Source organism: Tyto alba, unplaced genomic scaffold (genome assembly GCF_018691265.1).
Source record: "Tyto alba isolate M040663 unplaced genomic scaffold, T.alba_DEE_v4.0 Super-Scaffold_9, whole genome shotgun sequence".
Lineage (NCBI taxonomy): Eukaryota > Metazoa > Chordata > Aves > Strigiformes > Tytonidae > Tyto > Tyto alba.
Window position 1 is genome coordinate 31,652,563 of NW_024881330.1, and position 24,682 is coordinate 31,677,244.

At 38.1% G+C, this 24,682-nt stretch overlaps 1 protein-coding gene across 1 annotated transcript in view; it reads right to left on the bottom strand.

The window, feature by feature from the left end:
* Nucleotides 1–14,711: 14,711 nt before the first annotated feature.
* Nucleotides 14,712–24,682, bottom strand: part of ZBTB10 (zinc finger and BTB domain containing 10) — a 31,437-nt gene continuing 21,466 nt past the window's right edge. The window contains exons 3-5 of the mRNA XM_042786126.1: nt 22,547–22,720; nt 20,275–20,450; nt 14,712–17,466 (exon numbers count right to left, since the gene is read on the bottom strand). Of these exons, the coding sequence (XP_042642060.1) occupies nt 17,161–17,466; nt 20,275–20,450; nt 22,547–22,720 (656 nt within the window). The 3' untranslated portion in view covers nt 14,712–17,160. The remainder of the gene's footprint in view (nt 17,467–20,274; nt 20,451–22,546; nt 22,721–24,682) is intronic.

The window sequence follows — 24,682 nt, forward strand, 5'->3', positions numbered from 1 at the left end:
TGCACACCTGATGGTGCTGAAGGTCTTCACTAGGGCTCTCTTTTGGCTTTCAGCTCCTCTGCTCTTTTGCCTCATAAACTTTCAGAAACCAACAGATGCATCAAGTGAAATCACTATCTGACCTAGTACAAGGCGAGCTTTAGCTCCAGATAAACACACCTAAACAGAGATGTCTACCTGTCTACATAGGCTCAATGGAATCTATAGAGTGACTCTGTTTATCCTAAAAGAGACTCTCAATAGCTTGTTGGCTAAATGGCTCTTCAGCCTATGTCTGAGCTGAGCTTCCAATGCAGGCAGTGCAGCGACTGGCTCTCCACCGGCTCTAGCGGACGCATACCTCAGGTGTAGACACCTGCCTTGGTTTCTTGGCAGCAAAACAAACTCCATCTCACAGAAACAGTTCAGCACTTCTGTTCTTCAGAGCATCCATATAGGACTGGTAGATCCCATGCAGGATCTATAAGTCACCCACACACTTTCTGACCAGCAGCTGAAGACCAAGTGAGATAGCCTAAAACGTCAGAAACTGGGGAGCTCAACTGAGCCCTAGTTCCCTTCAAGTAAAGGAGGTTTCTTTTATAATTACTAAGAAAAGCATAAGCACCTCCTGGGTTAAGTTCATCTTGTTCTAAAGCAGATGTGTGAAACGGATGAGGTGAACATAGACAATCAAGGTGAGATGAAAACCAGTGCTGATGTAAGTCTTGCATATGCCTTGCTTTGGGTGGGAAAGCATGCCTGTGTTAAGGGTAGAGATTGCCAATGTTTCATATACATCATCATAAATTAAGACTAGCAGCTACAGTCCCCAATTCTAAAGAAACTTGACTATATCAGACTTCCTAGAACATGCAATTAGGTTCTCTTTCCTTTAAATGAAATGTTGCCTGCATGCTTTCTCTTTGTTCATTTTACTTAAGTTTAGTGTTTGTTAAGAATAGAGGACCACATCAGTGTGATTGAACAACATTGGTAGCTTTAAAATTAATACTGGCATTTGGTGGAAAAGTAAACTAAAGATAAATGGCATTTTTTTATAATTTCACCATGGTCATTTATAAAATAAAAGGTGAAGGACAAAGAATTGGGTCTCACTGCTACTTCATTTTGACACATGTAACTGGGTCCATGAACATTCCTGCAAATCAAATCTAATGTGCCTACTTCACTTCTTGACAAGGATCTAAATCAAAAGGGTTCTGAGGAGATATTTGAAAGAAGATTGGGTGGGATTTCAGGAAGATATTTATCTCTGAAAAATAACTAATTATTCAATCAAAATTCACTCTTAAAAGTGACTTAAAAAGAAGGTGCTCTAACATTCTTTGACACATTTAACTGCATACACTGTTTTTCTTCCCCTCCCTCTCATTTTCCAAAGTGCTATTCGATATAGCAATTTAATAAAAATTAAATTTAAGAATCCTTTGTGCCAATCTAAAGAATGCAGATTAAAATCTATGCAGCAGCTCTCTGGATGACTGATTATTTTACACAAATGCAAATGACAGGAAAGCTGTCATTAATGGAAGATGTTACACAGCTGAAAGTTGTTGATATTTCCATTCAAGACATTTCACAAAGAAAGAGAATACCAGCAAGAACTACACAAAACCAGTGACTATCAAAGAAAAAAAGAACACAGTATCCATCTTTTAAAAAATGAATATAATCTCTTTACCATAATTCCTAAATTAATTTTTATGGATTTTTATGAATTGGATATAGGATGCTCAATCAGAGGTTTACCAGCCAGCCTACTTAGAAAGCATCTGGAAAGCAAAGGTTTTCACTATATCCTTTGACTGATTCCTATGGCTATCTCTTCAACTGGATATTTTTTTTTGTTTGTGTTGTATTGTATTAAATGCCTTGCAAGCTCTTAAGACCATCAAGCAATCCCCAAAATTCTGGATGACTTGAGGTAGTAAATATTTCAACAGGAGTTAAACGTTCAAGTCCATGCACTAAATTTCTTTTGAATTGGCCAATATCTTAGCATACTCAGTGATCAGTGTCACTGGATCAGGCCCACAGATATTTACATAAATTAAGACCTGTATTTTTGAAGACACTTAAGATAAGACCTATACTCAATTGCTTTGAAGAATCAGAGTCTATAAACTGAAGTCAAACCTCAGGAAACATTTAAGTTTCTTCCAAACAAAGAACTAGCATTTTAAGAAGTTGAAATTAATGATCCAGAATTAAATATTTGCTTTGGATTGTTTGCTTTGGATTCGCCAACTCTCAAGAGTAACTGATAAGAGTAGTAAATCTGTATAAGATTGTATATGACCAGACAAACTAAAAGTGGCATATAACGAAGCCACGAGTGGCCAATGCATACCTAATTAATACAATTTGGACTGAGCTGTTGCAAAATCTCATGGGAATATTAAAAACCCCTTGGGTTCAAGGGCTACAACTCCATTATGAAATGAAACAGCTCAAGATCAAGGTGGTTGTTTTCAGAATGTCTCTTGGTACGCGCTGCTCCTGGCTATCGCTGCTTGGCAGTGACAGCCACCTTCCGCTGCTTGACACGGGGATCGCAGATTAAGTTCCGTAGGTTCAAAAAGATGATGATAGCTAATGCTTTTCCATGCAGGCATAAGCCCCCACCTCTGTCACATCCAGAGTGCATAACTAAACTAAACCACTGAGGCTTAACCAGGCATGGCTTGCTGGAGTGTGTGTGTGAGGGGGTGGGGGTGCAGGGGCTATGACACAGCTTATGGGTTCCTAAAAAAACCCCACCCCACTCTTCCCTGAACTGAAAACCCATCGGCAGCAGGACCCTCGCCAGCTGCGCCAGTCAAATATGGGACTGAAATCCATCTCTTGGATTCACATCAGGTCCATCGCCGAGAAGCAAAAAATACTGGTTTCCCTGCTTAATCTGAGTTCAACCTTAGCTCAGCATCTTTTGGAGGGTGAAGACTTGTGATCCTGGTGGGTAAGAGACACTTCCACAATTAATTCAACATCTGTTTGCCACTTGCAGTCAAACCTAACAGATGGGCCTCATCAGCTGGGGGGAAAAAAAAGACACCTCATCAGTACCCTGACCGACACATTTGCATCACAGCCGGCTATTAAGAAAAAAAGACCACTGAGGGGGGGAGGTTATCTTGAAATTACACCCACTCATACTGTGCAAGTAGGAACAAACTCAGACTTTGTTTTGAATCCTGCACCCCAAAGGTGTCCCCTTCCCCCTCCTCCTTTCTCCTCCCACCCAAACTCACCCCGTGGGCCTGACAAGATACCAGCTTGCTTCCTACAGCCCGAGGCGTTCCGCCCTCCCTAGGGCAGGTATGGTTCTAGTTATCACAGTACAATCAAGGGGATCTCTGGAAGGTGCCTGATTTGTTGCCACACGTTTAAAACGCTTTTATAAAACCTGGTTGATGAAGTTTCCCACTTAACATGATCAAAGTTTCATTAGTGATTTTTGTGAACGCTAGAATAATTAAAAGGCTGGTTTCCAAACTAACCTTTGTTATGAGCACACACAATTGCTTTTCAAGCAGCTGGGTGCAAGAAAAATCAAGTACAGCTTAGTTTCTCACATTACCAGTCAACTTTATTTTTCACTCTCAATATGCTTCATAAACATGAATGGTTACCTGTCCAAATATAACTTTTACAGCTGTGATGAATATTTAATCAGACTGAAGAAATACAATGTTATTGTGAGCACTTAATGTGATCGATAGAAAGATGAACAGTAGAAGGTTTCTGAACAAGGTTTGCACTATTTAAACGCACTTCCTTGTGTAAAGTGACGATTTATCAAAATACCTTAAGTAGCTTGTTATCCTTTCTAGGACCCAATCCTGCAACTCCCAGAACAGGAAGGAAAAGGGCTTGGCTTGAGAAGTGGTACTTTATCCAAGGGAAAGCATGGAAAAGCCAATGGTTACCTGGCTTTTCTTCAAATGTAGGGGCCTATAAAGCTGCTGAGGTTAGTCAGCTTTAGCTCTGTGCCTACAAGATTTCTTTTGCAATTGTTTCTGCCCACCTTCCCCACGCTGATCTGTGACAAAGAGCAAAGCAGGCGCTCCAGCCACGCCACACAGCTCCTTGCACGCACGGGTCTCACCCGAACACTGCTTGCACTGCTGGCAGAAGGAAAAACGAAAGCTGCGCTCTGTACCGCAATCGTGACGACAGGGCATAAGGAAGTACCGTGATTTGATCCCGTGTTCAGTCAGCACAATTTCAAGAAGCACTTAGCATACAGCAATGGAAAAGGGCTAAGTATTTCCACCTTAGCATCCATCTGAGCAAAGAGAGCCACTGCCTAGACAGCCTTCTTCAGCAAGATGCTCAGCAAAGAGAGCATTCATAAGCAAACAACGCAAACAATTTTATCCCTAATGTTTTTTTTTTCAAAGGAATATTGGGACTCCCTGTGAGAGCAGAAGCATCACAACAACCCATAAAGAGGAACTCATCTGGAAAGCTCTAGGACAGTGGTTGTCAGTTTTTCCCCTCCATCAAGTTAGAAAAAGGTCACAATAATCACACCCACAATTTACAGAGAACTAATCCTGCTATCAGCACTGTCACTTCCCGCCTCTGCCCCCCCACTCCCCAGTTACTGTCACTATTTCCAGTAAAGGCACTAGTCTGCACCAGAACAATTCTAAAAAGGAATTTAAATATTTTGAAATTTAAAGAAAGTTTGTTGGTTTCAGCTTCATAAAAAAAAAAAAAAAAATTTAAGCAGCAAGATAATGAAGCAAGACAAAGAAATTAAGTGAGAATGTGCAAGATTACAGGTACTGCTTCATCAGCGGGAAGGGAAATACTCCTCTAGCTCCCAGGCTGTGCAACATCACACTTCTAAAGAACTTGGCTAGGAAAAACTGCCAGTAATTATCATGGCTTGCAAATCAGTTCTTTCAGTAATTACTCTGGAATTCAAGAAATTCTATGCCCTCATTTTGATCTTTGGTGGAGTTGATGCAAGCAAAAGCAGCACTGCTCTAGGATAACACTGAATTAGGACCATTTTGGCCATGTCTTTAAGTTCCCTGACCTCATAAAAGCAGATCTGTAAAAAGTTATCCAGACTATACACTTTTCAAGAAAGTTTTCCTTTGAATTCGCTCTAATTTGGTCCCATGGACAGCAAGGTATTCATGGTTGGAGCATATGAGGACCGCTCCTGAAATATGTCTTCAAGTTTAGTTTCACCCAGAAGGAATTCAGTTAAGTGTTCAGAGCACTCTGCAATATAAACTACAGCTGGGTAAGCAGGGATGATTGAGAGTTCTGCTTCAAAAGCGACCTCCTCATCCAAAGTAACTCACTGACTTGGATGCATTTACTTTGGTTTTGTCCGATTGGACTGGAAAGTGATGCCTTTTCTTTATTTGAGCTTAGACTTAACAAGTTGAAATGTCTGCACCTTGACTCTGCAAGAGATACGGGATAGTTCAAGTCTCCCGGTCTCTCGTCAGCTGAGAAACAGCATGTGGCGACGCAGAGGTGCGCACTGTGTGCGGGGTGAGGGTCTGGTAGGAGCTGGGTGACCTTCATTGTCTCTCCCAGCATCAGTGTCAAAGGGTCGCATTTTTTTCAGTGACAGAAGACACCTGGAAAACTAAATTGCTCATGCCTTGTCACCCCTTTGGGTTTGAGTGTTATTAACATGCAGATAGGGCCCAAGGTGTTTAGGAACACTAGCAAAAATGCCCCAACCTAGGGTAGGGTGGTCTTTTTGGTTTGTTGTTTTTTTGTTTTGTTCTGTTTTTCTAACAGAGCAAATATTTGCACCTCCCTTTTACAAGGTGAAAAAAATGGATCCAAATATGAAAGTTTTAAAGTTTAATGAGAGTGCGATTCATGCGATATTTCAGAACAACACATCATTCAAGTTTATAATTAAGTTTATGTATTTAGCAAGGAAGCCAAAAAACCTCAGAAAACTGCTCAACGAAAAAGAACTTTCCACTGGTGAAAAATCTCTATGCAACAAAATGGCAAAAGATTGTGGACACCTGAGAAAAGAAACTGGTCTTTTACAGTCTCAAGTACTGCAAGCCAGAAGGCAACTCAGAGTCCTTTTTTAAAGCAAGTTCATTCAGTCGAAGGGGAGCAAAAGGGAAACAAGAGGGGTGGGAGGACTAGAAAAAATGGTTGTAATTGTTTTGTAATTTGCCTGAAAACAAAAAAAAATGGTCACAAGTACGTGAGAAACTGGGCATGGTTAAGTTTTCAGAAAATGATTTTTATTATTCTGAAGAGATGTCCAAGTCCAGTAAATTCTAAACAAGTTAGACCTGACTAACAGCCAAGTTGTCCTTTTTATAGCATCCGTTCCGATTCCCTCATTATTTCTTTAAATCACAATGATCTGACCAGGCAGATTTGTACTTTACTTAGATTTAACAACAGTAGTAACAAACTGATAAAGCTTAAGAGTAACGTAGCTTATTAGCACTGGCAGCTTAGCCAACAAACATCATAAAAAGGATTTAAATCCGAAATTGAATCCCTGCCCCTCGCTTTTTAGCTGGTAACATCAGAAGATACAGGATACCAGTGAAACAATCACATCAGTCACAACTCCGCTAAAACTGACCAGAAGCAGTAGTGGAGACTTGACATCAAATCTGTCACTATCAAGCCTGTCACCCCTATCACCTATGTATCGTGCGATCTCTATTGAGAGGTAAGAGAGCTCAGTATCCAACTTGAAAAGCTGAATATACACCACGTCTCTTGACAGTTTACTAAACATCTGAAGCTTCAACAACTGCCATACTCTTCCCCGCATTATTTAAAGAAGGGTGCAAATTAAATAACAGCCAACTCAGAGCAGTAACCCTCCCCTCGGAGCGGGAGTGGGACACCAGACCTACTCGCGTTCTGTCCCTCAGAGAAGACGCTGAAGAGGAAGCTGCCCCTGACAGAGGAGGAGCACTGCTTGTTGCAGGGAACACACACGAAGGACAGGGCCAAGCTGTCAGAAAAGCTTTCCATGGCACGGGGCTGGCTGGCAGAGTTTGGGCCCCAGTAGCTCGAGCTTTAGTGATACCTCGATTTCTTCCTCTTCCCTTGCCTCAAAGATCTGCGGCGTTTCTTTAATACAGCCGCATTCCGTACCATGTTTCATTCATAATTAGTTGTGCCTGAAGGCATGGAACCACCAGAGGTTGCTTGGAGGCAAAACTGATCTTACATTAATATTAAATCCATTAACAAGATACTGCTTTGGCCATCCTGAACATAGAGAAGTCAAATGTTCAGGAACAACCTTTATTTTAGCACCTGAAAAACACTGAACAGTTAATTTTTTTTTTTTGGAAAGAAGTTACGTAGAGTGTAAAAAAATACCAATTTTCAAACTATGTGCTTACCAAATAAGCTAGATGTGGTATGAGGAGTTTGATGTTTGATTTGGTACAAGGAAAACAGCTGAGAGGTGGAGAGCAGCTGCATTTCAAAGTGAAATCCTGAGCTCGCCTCCGACAGGAACAAAGGCCGGCAACCTGAGCTTAGCCTTGCTTATCTGAAGTAACAACTGCAAGATGAAGCACAAAGCCCTTGTTGCGAGTGAAGAGGTACTGCATATTTTAGCCTTTATATATCAGTTGCATTAAATACCAACTACGCACAGGGTGTCACACAGTGGATTCTCAAATGCTCAGGTGGAAGCAGCTTTAAAAAAAAAAAAAAAAAAAAAAATTAAATGTTAAATTGGGAATTTAAGTCAGTTTAAAAACAAAATCTGACCTTCATATGGCAACAACAGGTTGCCAACTCAACGTTACAATGTAGTTAAAGCTCTTATATACCGCTAAAAGGGATGTGGTATAAGCTCAGACTTGAAATATCTAAGCTCCCTAGCACAAAAGTTCAAATTCCAATGGGGCTGACTCAGTCCTTCTGCCTTCCAAAGTACATAAATCTAATTCCATGCAGTTTTACTGTGAAAGAATTCTTAAGAGCAGGGGTCCTCCTCCCTGCTGTGCCGAAGCTGAGGATTCCCTCTCCTGTGATATTTTCAGTCGTTTCCTGCCACTCCTCATGCGAGCACTGACTGGCAGGCGCTATGTCGGGCCCAGCGATCAGGCGGTTGGTTGCTTGTTGGTGTTAAACACGTTGCTCACCCTCCCGATAAGCCCGATGTCAAGTTACAGAAATACAAATGACTTTCAGTAATTCACAGTTAGTGCAATATAGTTCCAAATACCGGTCACACAGAAAAACCTGAAGTGCATTTTAAGATACTTCACCTAAAATGTTTTGAAAGAGTGACATCCAATTCAAACTAAAAAAAGCTATTGTTTTCTTACAAATAAATTATTAAGTATTCTAGCATGCTAGCGATCTTCAGGATACAACAGATTTGAGGCAATTTACAGTCAAAGTTGTTTGGCCAATGTCCATGATGTAGTCAGTTTAAATATTTGCTGTAACTGTTCTACCTTCAGTAGGTGTGGGGAACTCCAATCACCTACATTAACATCATCAGTAAATGCAAGGCAGCATCACAAAAAAAAAAAAAAAACAAAACAAACCAAACCACCCACCTAGCCCAGATTCTTATGTTAAATAATTTCATGATTTGCTTTCCACTGTTTAATTCTTAATTAGTATTATTATTTGAGAAAAATCAACTGTGTTTTGCAAATATCAGCTCACATTGAGCAGACCCAGTTCTCCCTAACTCTGTTGGGGTTCTTCCTACAGAACTCCTTTCCAGAGTTTTTATGTCTCCAGCGAGTAAGTCCATGGATCTAGAGGGACAATCACTTCAGAAATAGCTAATAGAAGTAGAGAAAAGATAATTACATGCTCATTTGAAGTATTCCAGCCTGTAAAGAGGGAAAAACAAAACAAAATAAAAAACCCCAACAGTATCTGGTGCAAGATAAACAGGTACAAGAGTTTCTTAGAAAACAGTTGTGAGATTTTAGCCTGTGATGATAAAGAAATGAGTCATCATCCATCACAATGAATATGCTCTAAAGTTAAATCATTTGATGTGGTAACTTAAAACCACATTCAGTTTTAGATTCTTTTCTAAACCTACATCAAAGAGGAGGAACTTCCATATAATTCTCAAACACCAGAGATTTACAGAGCTACTCCAGTACTTAAGTTCTTGAATAGCATTTTTCTCAGTACTTCAGGAGAGCTTTGTAAGATAAGGTATCTCAGCAAAAAGGAAAGAGAGAGATGATGTAACTGGGCAAAGATATATATGGGGTAAAATAACTTCCCAGCAGGCCACAGCACAAATGGACAACAAAAGGGCTTTTTAAAAGCCCTGTCAGACGCTACAGCACTTCGATAGCTCCTGTTATTAAAGCAGTGTAAATAGTGACAACTGCAGTTAAAACCTGTGCAGCACTATAATGAGATTGTATTTCTTATAAACTTAAATGGTGTGTAAGCACTATAATTACCATACCAGTTCAGACTGACTAGTGGTCTCTTTACACTCCTATTCTGGTTTCAAAACTAAAATGCTCCAGAGGAAGGTGCAAGAAATTCCAAGGGAAAAGTCTGCTTCCAGTATGAAAATATATGTGCCTTTTTTGCAGATTAACAGTTCTTTTCCCTATGAGTGTACAGAGGGAACCATGTCCCTTTCCACATCTTCCAGACAGTAAAAAACATAATTCTAGTGGAATCCAGGGCAGAATAATAACTTTCAACAGAAAGAGTTAGTGACAACTTTTGTGAACATTATATATTCGTATCTTGCTGTTTCTAGAAAGTGAGTAGATCCTCTAAAGTTGTAAATTACGTTAGAGGTATGACAGTAAAGATGACTTTGAGATTACAACACCAATAGTCTTGAAAAAATATAATTAAACATGACAACAGTAATTTTTGGAGACTTAACCAGACTAATGTCACATATGCAGTTATAAACACCTTGGCATATCAAGTCTCAGTAAGGTTTAAAAGCAAGCATCTTCCTCCTAAATTCCAATTACCCAGATGTTAAAGATTAATCTTCCCACTCCCCCCTCTTTTGCAATTACCTCAACTTCTGAGAAAGATAATAAAAATGCACAGACATATTAATATTATACCCTATGACCTCAGTAGTTTGATTTTTCAAGTGGATGCAAAGAATAACTTGCAGAAAGATGGTATGATGACATTCAAAGAGCACGTGTGGGTCACCCACCAAATCAGCATTCCTTGAGAAAAACAGTTACTTAAAGTAAAAGGATCTTTTCATTTAAGCAACGCTTCAGAAATGTACTTCCTACATTTCAGCAATGAGGAACACAACAAGAACAACATTCCCAGGTAGTATTTATTTCAGGACACTTCTTCACTGACAACATTTTGCCATCTATACCCAGAGGGGGAACTTAAGGCTTGTTTGAACAAGGTGTAACCTAGGGAGACAGTATCTCAGGACAGTGCAACACACACTGACAAAAGCAACCCTTCCCAGCTAGAGGCATTTTAAGTTAATAGGAGTGGGATGCAGTTACCATTTCCTATCAAGTTGACAGTTTTGGCATTCAGTATCAATAAATCCTTGGTATGAACTGAACTAGTACTGTGCCTACTGTGTGAATTTGGGAAATAAGTGCATTGAGGTGGTATAATTGCTTACACGCTCAAAAAAACCTTCTTCATTTGATTTGAAAATAATTTGAGCTGTTTCTCAGCATAAGCTTCCTAACAGTTAATCCTGTAGGTGTTTTCAAGTTAGAGGGATAGAAAGAGGTCAACTGCTTGGAAGTTTGATGCTCAGTCTATCCTTTAAATGTCAGCATTTCGGGAGTTAAGGGTTTTACAGAAACATCAACTCAGCCATGCTGCAAAAATAAGCATCTCTTCCTGTCCTTGATGAATGGAGCTGGACTTCAGGTCTGTTAAGAAAGCTGCTAGAGACCATTTCATTCAGCACTGGCTTTTTTCATGATCCTTCTACAAACTTTGCAGTTCATCTTCTACAACTGCTTGCTGTACCAGTGGTAATTCTTATCTAATTAGACTGAATTCGCTGAATTTTAACAAGCGCATTTCTCCTCCTGCTGCTCCTTTCTAGCTACAAAGTTAATGCTATTCTGTTAAATCTGAACCTCTTTTCCTAACATACTTGGAAAAAACACAGTAGCTTACATAAGTTTAACAAGAAAACATCACATTACTATATAGCACTTAATTAACAAGCTGAAAATATGTATCCTGAAACAATTCTCTGGGAAACACCATTCAGGTAATTTTAGAAGTAATGCAGTAAGTCTGTTCAATGGCCTACAAGTTATTTTCCAGGCTCTCTCAAAAACAGTTATTGTCCCCCACAAGTCAATTTTCTTGCGCATTTTACCTACATACCACATCGAAATTTGTGCATAGCCAGCTACTAGAAAAAGCTCATCAGAGGCCTTAGTCTTCAGAAACCCCTAGTAGCCAAATCAAGATGTACAAGCAGACTTGCCTATCCAGGATATGGAACCTAAAATTTTCTCTGCAGGGCAAACAGGAAATTTTGAAGTTTTGAAATCCTTGGAAGAACTGACAAAGGGCTTATTTTTTTACTGAAGGGACTCACAAATAACATACCAACACCAACACTCATTCAGGAAAGTAACAGAAACCAAAGAAGGATCAGTTCAAACACACATCCAGCATTAGTCAGTCAAGATTTTTGACAAACCCAGGTGAAAGCACTTTTTCCAAACATCTCAGGTTGGCAGGGCTGGAGAGAGGGAACAGAACAGCGAGGCAAAGGTTTTGGGCACATACAGTTCAACTGCATTTCTGAGGGGGTCCAACCCTTCTGGTACGCACCAGACTGCGTCCAAGGCATCCCTAAAGTGATCTGCTCCATCTTGCACTGAAGTTTGTCTAAAATCCAGTTTTAGGTATATACACCTTATCTGGGGATGCTGGTTGTTGGAAACTAGTTACCTTAAAGTGATCTGCCTTATTATGAGCAAGGATTAATATACAACCCTAAAACAGAATAGAATTTATAGAAAATAGAGTTTGTGTCAGAAACAGAAATTAAGTAATTTGTAGTAAATGACTGCATGCTAACACTATCCATCCAAAGAAATCTCTCTGCATCTACTTGTGGAGGGTTAGGAGGCAGGGCACAGATAAAAATAGATAGAATGAAGTAGTTGTTTTTTAAATTTATTTGCAGCATGGTAACTCAAAGACTGTTGCACACAGTATTAGAAGACTTGAAATTATGTTTACATACCAATAGGTTAGTGAGAAATGACTGACGTCTGTACTCGGAAGTGGCTAATCCAAATCAATTCAGGTAAGGAAAACATTCTGTATAGCTTATTTTAAACGTTCGCTTCAAATTGCAATAATGTTAAATACCAATTACTTGTTAAGCCAATTTTATTTTCCAGCTCAAGTCATAGGATCTTTCCAGCATATTTTTGCATTTTTTCACATAAAAGTATTTTTAAAACCCCTAGTGAATTATACGTGGGATCTTCAACAACTCAAAGGCTTCAGTTCAGCAATGCCCCTGTCCCTCGATTTCAAACCTGTATTTTCTCTATTACAAAAGATCTATTTCATTACAGGTTTGTTAAAGGACACTATATGAAAACAAACTTATTTCTTTTTATCCACTGTGTCAGTATTTAACCTTTACCATAGTGTTTAGTGAAACACAGTAATGTGCTATTAAAACATATAAAAGGCAAACCTCAGTTCTAAGGAGCAAATATTTACCAAATAAAAAATGGATAACAGATTACGCAGCAAAGAGGGATGCTAACATAAGGATATATGGTAAAATATCTACAGAAAACTACTCAGTGCTGGTACCTCTGCAGAGCCTGAACCACATTCTGGAGACACGTAATAAACTGCGTTTCTTGCATAGCTTCTTCATCAGAAGGTTGTCACCAAATTGTGCTAGAGAGAAATACAGTGAATTGTCCGAAACATTCAAGTAGCACACCAGAGCAATTGTAACAACTCAAATCCAAAAGCCTTTTTCTTATCTTATTGCAGTCAACTTTTTGCTGCTTTTTCACCTTCTTTTGGCACACGTTTTTCAGGCTGGTGATGGTGTCAATTTTCTTGCTTTCATTTCTCCTATTAGTTTCCAAAGCCATTTAAAAACAACAAAGTACAAAGGAACAGACAATGACATACAGTTCTTGCAAAGTGAATTCTGCATCTGTGTAGAGTCAGCAGGCTACAGAAATATTTTAGAACAGGTGGGAGACTTGTGGTACTGAGTGGTAAGAGCAGGAAAAGTCAAATGAAACAAGACTTAAAGCAAGCAAACCACAGAGATTTGCCTCACTGAAGAAAACCCTATTACACCCTTACCAACTTAAAGCTAAGCAAAGAAAGCATCTTCTGCTAACAGCATGACTGCTATGACCCACAGGTAGAAGCCTACCCTATGCTAGTGTCCTGGCCCCAAAATTTTCTTCACCTGGTACCGTATTTCAGGTAGTGATACCTGAAAACTGTGCATTTGAAGAAGTATATGCATCTCAAAAAGTAACAGCATATTCTATGGGGACCAGTAATTTCAACTCTTCTTAAGGTGCATCATTGTGTTGACAACCAAGTATCGTTTCTGGCTTTCAAAACTGGTTTCACTTCAGAAAAAGGTTTTATATCAGAAGATCTGTTTGCAAACTATGCATTTTTTTAATACTGTTGAAGAAAATGCCATTCTTCCTGCTCGATGTATCTGACATTACAATTGAAAAATGCTTGCTATTGCACTGTAGTAACACTGGCGTAATACAAATGCATTTTACATTGTCTCACTTCCTTACATCACAGCTGCTTCGACAGGGACTTTTAATCAAAGTGAATTTACTTATTGATTTGATTTTGTCCTGCACCACAGTTCCCTGCCAGAAAGCGCTCTGGATATTTCTAAAAGATAACCGCCACTGCTTGAAGAGACCAGAATGCAAACAAAAACTCACAGAAAGGGAGCAATTCCAATATCAGAACTCTGTGTTTGTCTGTTTTTATAACATACAGGATTCTTTTCATAAAACCACTCTTGTGTGACATTGCCCCAAATAAGCAAGTTTCAGGCATTTGGTTTGAGAAGTATTTCATCAAAAGACAAAATGAAAGACTGGGTATCTTTTAATTTGATAAGGAAGATGGTTTAAGAGCATTAGTCTTTCTTCTTTTAAAAAGGAAAACCCCAAAACCCAGAAACAGACAAATTAAAATTCACTGCCATGTTACAACAGCATAGCTCCAGCATTTAAGGGGAAGACGATTTCTAGTGCAAACAGAAATATCTTCTTACTTCTTATGATAGTAAAGAAACTTGAGCTGTCCCTTTTAAGGTAATTCTCAAGAAATTTACTTTTATTAATTTAGAGCTCCCCAATCAAAGTAATATAGTTAAAACCTTCTGAATAAACAACTCAGAAAATCCAGACTGCAGACAGCATCCAAACAAATTATTTTGGTCCTCCAACACAAAACAGTGGATCTCCATTAAACTATTTCACACCATTTGCTAAGGAGATAGTATCACATTTTAACAGTCATCCCTCTCCCTCCAATCTTACCAAGGGCAATTACATGCAACTTCTAAAAGCAAGCAGTTAAGTACTACCAAGGAAACGATGATTGTCACAATGCAACAGAACATTAAGGCCAGTGAATAATAACTGAATATTTATAAATAACACTAATTTCTATTAAAGCCTGCTTTTCCGAATATAACCAGAACAAAAGCACAACGATTCTGTAGTGTACCAAGTGTATATTTCAATTTACTGTATGCAGTCTAACAACAAATTTGGTCATAATTTACCAGATATACATAAATGATTTAAGTAGTAAAAGAAGATTCAGTTCCAAGAGAATAAGTTCATACCTTGAGGAAAAAAAACAAAACAAAACAAAAAAAAGGAATATACATTAAGAATGTAGAGCCAGGTCCAGTTTCTAAGCATTAAGTGAGCAGTATTCTAATAAAGCAGATTTAGGTGAATTTCATATATATATATATTTATATATATAGACAGATCTACCAATTGTAAACTATGGTTTTAAAGGGGATAAATGGGATGGAAAAATCTTTATGCTATACTTACATATTCACAAAGCAGAACATTACTTTAACGTTTAAAATACTTTTTCATTCATATCATCTTTGCCCAACTAATTTCTACTTTGGACCCCACCAGAATTACACATTACTCATTTCAGTCTAGAACAATGAGAATAAGATGTATCCTTCAGTGTAAAAAAAGGCACCCCACCCACCCCGCCCTCCCCCCCCCAAATTAATCATCTGTCAGGTTTACAAGGATGTGGAAACTACCAATGAAACAAGTGGATGATAAAAAAGCATTTTAATTCCCATATAACTGTCGTTCAAACTTATCTCAGCTTCAATCAGCAAAAACAATGTCTTAACATTATGTTACTGTTCTACTGATGTAAAGGACAACAGTAAAGCTTGTCTCTTTAAATACATACCAACTTTGATCAGATGGAGCACCATTAAGATTCTGTCCGTCAAAGCATAGTTCAAAGTTATCCACACAACTAGCATAATTTAGTTACCTGATATTGATATAAAATAGGAAAAAAATATACTCATTTTAAAATTAAACAAAGCTGAAAAATATGGTGACCCTCAATTGGTTTTTATACAGTACTGTCACACTGGCCTAGCTATGTGTCATGATAAATGCTCTGCATATTTACTTGTCGTGACGTAATAGTACATCAGATGTATCGTTCCAATGATTGCCTGAATTCATTTGCCTTAGGCTACACAACACAGAGGAGTTTAAGATGAAGGTGTAACACCCTCCCCTCCCTATGAGAGGCCTGAAATCATTGGTACAATATTACAAGCTTAGGAAAAAAAAATTCCACATGGCTACAAAAATTCAAGTTTCAATGCCTCCTAGAAAATTTGAAATAAAGAGTATAGGGAGCATATCATCCTGAAAAGTAGACAACTCAAAGAGCATTACTTTGCTTTGGAATTTTTGTAGGGTTTTTTTTTGTTGTTTTTTTTGTTGTTTTTTTTTTTAAAAATTCCAGCAAATTAATTCAACAAGTTAAATGTAATTGGTTTATATTAAACACTAGCAACAACCCATTAAGTACAAAAGAATAAAAAATAGTTTGTGTTCATTTTAATGACGAACAATGGGCACAATAGCCTAGTGTCCAATTCACATCACATAAACTAGCCAAAAACCGGACAAGTAAGAAATCATCAACCAAGAAGTTGTTTAATATGACACTTTCTCCATTCCATGTATTTTTATTCTGTGGGACTGAGGTATACACCAGGGAAGTCAAAAAGTTTGAGAAGGGGGGCCTTAGAGGAGGGAAGAAACATTATTATATCAGACATCTTTCAGCATGACTATCTCTTTTGACTAAGCGGCAGAAGAGTTACCCATGCTTTGATCAGTCTATTATTTTCACTATTGGTCATTTCTTCTGTAAGATCATTTTGGAACTGATGAATTGGTAACAACCTTCTTGACAATTCAAAACTGTGAAGAAACAGACACTAAATTAATGCCATTATTAACTTCTCCAGTGCTTATCACCTATACCACCTGCCAGCACAGAGCCAAAAGTTTTAAAACCAAATTTCAACACGGTGTTGGCATTATCTGTGATGCATATTTAAATGATTGGCTTTCACCTATCAGAGTACGGGAGAGGTAAGGTTCGTATGGCAAAGACGTGCTTGTTGAAATAAGAGCCACTAGCCCAAATTAGCTTCACTGGTTCACTGACAAAGTATGAGTGGATTTGGGAAAGCTGTCTTTGCATTTCCATACCAAGTTGCAATTTTCTTCATTCATGTTAACAGATACATGAATGTGTAACATAAGTACAGTTACTACTATGTCTGAATAGGACCCAAGTAGCTATATCCTATAAATAATAAAAAATACATTTTTCTTTTGATAACTGACTGTAGCTGTGAGGACTCTGTATAATTCAACCAAATGGTTGTATGCTGTACAGTCCTGTGCAAATATCATAAAAAAATTAATAATCCTTTTTTGCTATAAGGCTTTGACCCTACATTTTTCACAGCAACATAACTACCATCCAGCCTGTACCATATTTTGCAAGCCTTCAGTTCAAAAATTCAAATAGTCAATCCATTTAGTGTCCATTTGTGGCACCCTGAAGCCATACGCTCTGTCAGTCATCCAAAGGCATACAAACTTCCCCAGATTCATCCCATCGAGACTGGTCATTCTGTTCTTCTACATCATCACCAAGCTCCTCATCACCTTCTCCCACTTCATTTTCCTCGTATTCTTCATCCCTAGGGAAATCTGTGTCCTGCACCTGGTCTGCTCCCTCTTGCCCTCCAGGCTGAGATTTATCCGCACAGTCTACACAAACTCCGTAACGTCGTGATCCATGTCTTATTCCAACACTGGCTGCTAGCATGAAAATCTTCTTACACACCATACATTTATATTTTTTATCCTTTTTATGCACCTATGGAAGAGAAATATGAACAGCTGAAAATATGAATATTGGGTTGCATTTGCATATATACTAGAAAATTATTATGAATAATAATAACTAATACAAAAATTCCGTTTTGAAGTTTTCCAAAAGATACCCCAACACTGTTCAGAGAAAGGGAAGTACTATTAGAGATCCATTTTGACTACATGAGCTACTGCCCACAACCAAACTACTTGCTTACTATTCAGCAGGTAGCTGAATAGCTGCCTGCTCCGTAGCAGGTGAGTGTTCATTTTATGACTACTTGCTGTACAGAACAAGACTCTGAAAGACACTGAGAACAGTATAAACACTTATTTTGCACACAGGATCACATCTCATTTAGAAAACTGCCATTATAATTTTAAGTCCTAGAAACATTAATAGCAAGCAGGAGTTATTAAATTCCGTGTGAATTCAAAGAGCAAGTTCTTCTTCCACAACACTTCCCTCCCACCACAGCCAAACCCAACATCATCTTTCCAGGTCTCTTTGGTGAATGTTTTTGTCCTGTATGGAAACTGAGCTTGTGTTAAAACTGAGCTAAAATGAGAAGACTGCTGTTGACTAACTTGACTAAACATAAGTTTTAATTTTGACTTTGTCAGTATGTTACTTGTAGAAGTAACTGAATTCAACCATCATGTATAATAGTTATAATCTGGGGAAAAAAATAAATTGAAGACTTCTATCTGATGTCCCCACAACAGATTACAATTATGTGCTTAAATATCTCATTTGAGGTCACACTGAAAAAGTTGCTATTTCAGACAAAACAGAAATTACCACCCAGATGGGGGGAAAAAAAAAAAACAAGGTCAAGATACAAATAGTTACTGTAGTCCTGATGTATGATCTGTACTCAGCCTCTAGACTTGATATAATGTTTCACACAAAGCAAAATGTTTGACATATTTATTGGATGAAGGAAACAAAAAAAAAAAAAAAAAAAAAAAAGGTGAGGTGTTCTGACTCCATCAGAGATAGCAGGCTTCAGTTAAAGCACAGGGCTGGGCTAAGCTCACTCTATAGCTATTTTCACCATGTCTTGCTTCATCTCCTTTCCTGGAGGGAAAAAAAAAATTTCCAGCTACAAGACCTGGTCAGATACTGCAGGACAAAAACCTGAAGTCCCACTCTACTCTTCCTAGTAGACCAACTACGGCCCACTGTTGCTATCTTCTCTGGTGAGCCACAAAGCAAGCAGCAGAGTGGCTGCTGTGACATGTTACATGGCATCACCACCAAGAAGGTGGTAATGACCTAACCTCACCCTGCCAGCTACCGAGCTGCCCTGTTCCATCATCACCACCTCCACCACTGCAGTCACCTGCATATATTACACAACAAGAAGCCCTTCAGACTCCATAACATCACAGGTATTCCTGTCCCTTCAGGCATCTAAGCCTTGACCAGGAGGTATGGGAGGAAGAAAGGCAGCCGCAGTAGGGTTGAAAGATGTGTATCTAAGATTAGAGATGTCCAGTGGAACATAAGAAAGATGCTGGTTTTAAAGTTTACTTAGGCTATTAACATATGCCTCTCCTACCTGTAGAGCAGTTTAAGGAATACTTAAAATTACTACAGTGGTGTCCTAAATATCTTCTAGAATTATACTCTGATGTGACTGGCATTATTTACTTTTAATAATATTACTGGCTCCATTACATGATGGCATAGCAGAAGCTAGAAAGGAGAGTTAGGAAGACCTACACCAAAAGCTCTTTTTTGCATCTGCATTGGAACTTGGAAGCTCGTAACTTCTCTTCCTACTCACTGAGGAACAAAAACCCAACTGTGAGGAGGCTACGGAGACTTGCAGAACACCTTCATGAGGGAGCAAGGTGGTCCATTGGTTCTCAAAGGACTGAGGAAAGCTACCAAAATGGAGAAGTGCAATTTACCTCATTCCATGTACTAACCTATTTTGAGTATCTGCAAAACATGTTGCAAAATAATTTTTTTTAAAATCACTGCCTGGAGAAATGTTATTACCTTCTCACCACCTGTATGATCTTGCTTTTATTACTCCCCTAAAACACACCTTGCGTTTTATACAGTAACTATTATAATTAAGTCTTAATTTCCTTACAGACTAGATACAAAGTACCTACAAAATACCCAACAGACATAATACTTTCTCTCGATCCTCATATAAACAGCACTCAAGTCAAATCCTGAGTTATGCAACATGCACAGGACAGGTAAGCTCAACTGCTGATTATAGTATTGGTAGAATGCAAATCAGAAGGACATTTACTTTCTGCATCTCAAATATTTTTAATTCTTTCCTAAATCTTAAAGCAGATACTATAATATACCTTTGTCTAGTTGTGAAATAAGCATTTCGGATCTACCCCAAGATATTGTGCAATTGCTGATTAACAAGGTATCCTCATAGAGAATGGTGCTGCAGCATTACAGAACAAGAAGATGTACTATTTTACTGCAGTAACACTAAGCCAAACTTCCCTTTCATTATCTACAGAATACTTACATATACTGCATCTCCATCACATCACTTTCAAAATCATCTTCAAATTATCTCTATCAGAATTCCAGCGACTGTCTTAATTGATACTGTATTTTCCATTAAGAATGTAAGAGGTATAGTTATCACAATGAGATGTTTACTTTCATCCATTTTAGACTAAGATAAAACAATTTACCTTATGGTAAATCAGAGAAAAGTGTTTCTCCCAACTATCAAAACATCTGAAAGAACAAACGAAACTCACTTGTACATGTACATACATAAACACACACACACACACACGCGTGCTTGAGGTTACCTACCAAGGAATGTCTCTTTACATGCTCTCTTCGAGTAAACAGCTTCCCACAGATGTCACAACTGAAAGATCTCACGCCTGTGTGAATGAGCAAGTGTCTCTTTAGTGTTCTTCTGTATTTGGCTACATAATTACAGTGTGGACACTTCAACTTGTTCATGATTAAAGCAGAGGAATCGCCTACAAGATAATAAGCCATCAGGAGAAAAGATGATGAAACACAAAAAAAATATTTCAATATGTTCTGCCTGATGCACAAAAATAAACAGGTGCCAAAACAATACAGCACCCACATGACTTTTCATCATCCAAATCAGGAAAATGCCTGCCTGCAGAAACCAGATTCTGCATGTATGAGCTTGATAAAAAAGTATCTACATGTAACCAAGGAATTTTTACTACAGAAGTACAGATCAATTCTTTGAAAAGAAGTCTTATTTCATGAATCAGAGTAAGTTAGCAATATTCCATCTTCTAGAGGTCATCAATAGCAGAAAACACTTTATTCTGGATTAGAAACCTTCTAGCTCTGCTGCATTTACACAGTTACAATCTTCTCTCCCAAAATTCTATTTAGAGTTAGGTGCAGGAACTGCCTGCCAAGATTTGACTCCGCAGATAAATAAAAATGAAAGTGTAACTAAGCAAGAACAAATATTGACAAAAGGAGTAGGACAGTAAGAGGTAGCGTAATTCTGAAATAGCTAAAATGGAAGTCACTGATTCAGGTCTTAGCTATTCTCTACCCAAAGTCTATTTTGGTCTAACAGTAGAAAAAAAATAGAGAACAGAAAAAGCTTCTGGAAGTCACAATATCCCACTTCTTCCTTATAATGGAAGGGAGCTATTTACATACCCTTTGACCAAGGGTAACATAGCCTGCTCAAAGGATATGTGAAGAACAGGTTTACTACAGCTGCCTATTACTGGGTGAAACATAAAAGCACAGGGTGCTGCGACAGCTATGAAGAAAGCCACACAGGAATACAAGGATTAATTTGAGAATGGGGTACTGACTCAACTTACTATGGGTAAGATAATTTATGAACATGATCATAACCATCTAGAAGCATCCAAAAAGCACTGTGTAAGGCTACATTATCATATGTTTAAGAGTTTCTGATGTTCATGCTGGTAGGAAGAAAGCAAAAGTAACTCTCTGTTATGTGCATGGGCCCGCGTGCCTACATCTAAGATGCCTCTTCCCAGCTTCAAAATCCATCGTAACATGGCAGTTAAATTTTGCTAATATTCAAAAGTTTGTCTTGATGTACTGGAGCACTCATGCAAGCTGCATGTCAACATAACGTCAAGTAATGGCTTACATGAAGAAAAATAAGTTCAAAAAGGGTATTAAATTGCAGTCTTGTACACATCAACAGGGGTAGACAGACAGGCAGACATCAGGGCTGTAAGATATATGGGAATTTAATGGTTTAAGAACAGGTCTCCTAAAACCCGAGTTCTAATCCCTTGCCTGCTAGTGAATTTCACCTTCTGATGATCCAATTTCTTCCACTGTAAAAACCAAAATATTTAAAGTAAACCATAAACCATATGCCAATAATAGCTCAAAGTTACAGAGAAGAGGTAGGCATTACTATTATCCAGTCCTTAAGATCTTTTTACTGAAGACTTTATGTATTTTAAGGATCTAGCAATAATTACTTTAGATGTGGTGGGGTTTTTTGGTATGTTTTCAGACAGAAAAATAATTACAGGTAATTGCTTGATGGAACTATTAAGGAAGACACATAAACTGTGAAAGGGTAGGTTATATAACACACGTTTGACTGAAAAGGGCTTTAGTTATGGCTGCACTGAATTAAAAATCTTCATTGTAATGAAGTTTTTTTCTAACAGCAATAAGTATGCCCTGAGATCTACTTCAAAAATTATATTTAATTCCATATCTTCATCATCCAAGCGTTCACTTTCAAAGCTCATTTATCTGTAGCTAGCTTACTAAGGAGGGAGGAAAAAAAACCCAAAACCTATCAGATCATTAAAGACCTCAGGTATCTTCATATTCAAGCACAGTACAAGAGCTGATGCAAATCATGTTCTGTTTTTACTTTTCCATACATTTGAATTCCTTTTTCTCCCTCTAAGGGAGTACTATTTACATTATCCAGAAAGGCAAATGATATGGAAGAAGATTATATAAACACTTAATCTTATAAATCTCTACACAAATTAATCAAATATTACCAGCAGCGACACAGAAGATAAAGAACCACTATTAGAGGCAAAGAACAACCATCAGATATACTTGCCATTTTCCCAGGCTTCTTTTGGCCACGATTCTGGCAGCAGTCCATACTTGAAGTCACTTGAAGTACCCGGCAGCAGTCCATACTTGAAGTCACTTGAAGTACCCGGCAGCAGTCCGTACTTGAAGTCACTTGAAGTACCCGGCAGCAGTCCGTACTTGAAGTCACTTGAAGTACCTATTACAGACACAGTCTTACTTTAGCTTCCTGGGTTCTAATCACTCATGTTGTTTAGCAAAATACATATCCTTTTTAAGCTGTGACGAAAAAGTTTCAAACCTTGAAATAGTAATTATAATCTTTTTTCCCCCTCACATAATCTTCAATACTGAAATGAAGAAATAACTGCATTCTTAATTTCAGTGAAATCAGACCTCTGACCTATTCTCCACAGCACCATTTCTTCTCCCCATCCTGAGAAAAGTTCGAAGTCTTCTTCGTGCTACAGGAACTTTTATGATAAGGATATTTATTCCCTTACTATCATCATAAGACGGCTAAAAAGTTTTGCACCAGATTCTCTTTACAACTGTTTTGTGCAATGACTTCATCTGGTTAACCACAAGCAGTCTAGCTGGTACAAAAGTAAACATTTTCTACTGGAGGTGTGATTTTCTTTATTGCCTTAAAATATCTCAGTAGTGAAGTGCTTTAAATACCTTTATTTATATAAAGTATCCTACAGCTATGTCTAAATCCTTTTTTGAATAATCATCTCCATTACTCCATAACCACATCAATTCAAGAGACCATAATTATGTGGAATATACTAGCTTAAAATACTAGTTTGCATATTTTTGGTCTTTAGACGAGCTCTTCATGCAGTTTGCACGGTCTCTGTAGCTTTTCTCCCCTCTTTAAAAGAACAAAATCATTCAGAAGTGAACAGTGACTTAAAAAAAAAAAAAAAAGCCTTGCTTGTTTAATACTATACTTTCTTTTTAACAATTGAGAATTGCATGAGTGAATATGGAATCACTATTACACAGCACAGAGAACTATAAATAGTACACAAGAAAGCTGAACTAGGCATTTGACAATATCATATTTGTGGGGCAAAGACTCTTCTACCAAGAGTGCAAATCATCTTCCCCCAATCCTCAAGACAGGAGCTTGTTGGAAAACATGAACCATAAATCCATTACTTTCCTCACAGGCCCTGGTTGTTAAATAAACAAAAAATGCAGTGGAAGTTGACAGATTTCCTTTTATTTGTCTGGATGGCGCTCAGGTCCTCACACTGGATGTCCAACACCACTGTTGTGAGGTCTTGAGAAGGGCTACATAGCAAATAGATACATTTTTACTTTCAAGCCTGACAGTGTACATTTTAATAGTCCAAAGACCTTTTCCTTTGTCCCTATACTGTTTGCTCTAAGGATTTTTCCAGTAAAGATAATTCTCTTAGTGAAAACTAGAATTTCATGCAGCGAATCCTAAACTGCATACTGAAACACTCGCAACCTACAGTTTTACTAAAAAAAAAAAATACAGATTACAAATCCTCACAGCATTAGACATATCCAGTAGTTTCATTTACTGCTCAGGCAGTGTTACAGTTGGCAGCTGTGGTTTCATCTGCAACATAAGACAACAGTTCAAAAGTAAATCAATTAGCAAAGAGGAAGCTTATAATACTATCCTATCCATTAGACAATGGCAAATGATAAGCAAAGCTGGATCACAACTGCCAAACTACGTATTCCATCAGAGTTTTTAAAAAGCAGAGCTTGAGTGGGCGAAGGAAGAGAAATCCCAGGATTTTAGCTCATCCACCTAGCTATTTTGGTACAGAAAGAAAGAAGGGGGAGGTCAAGGGAATAAATCTCCCTCTCTTTTAAGATACAAAGTAGTAAGGAAGGTTTGTTGGTTTTTTTTTTAATTTTTTAAATTACTGACTCTAATAGCTGCTGTCACATCCAAAAGAAGCACTAAGTCCTCACTAATTTGGAGCTATGAACTCCAGCAATGGCATCTCACAACTCAAGGAACAGAACACAGATACCCTTATAGACATGCCAACTACACATTCCTTTGAGGTGAGCAGTAAAGCTTCCTTCTGTAACACAAAAGAAAGGATTAGTGAGGAAGCAGTGTTGTACAGTTCTCAGCAAGAGCAAATATGAGTTGACCTCAAGG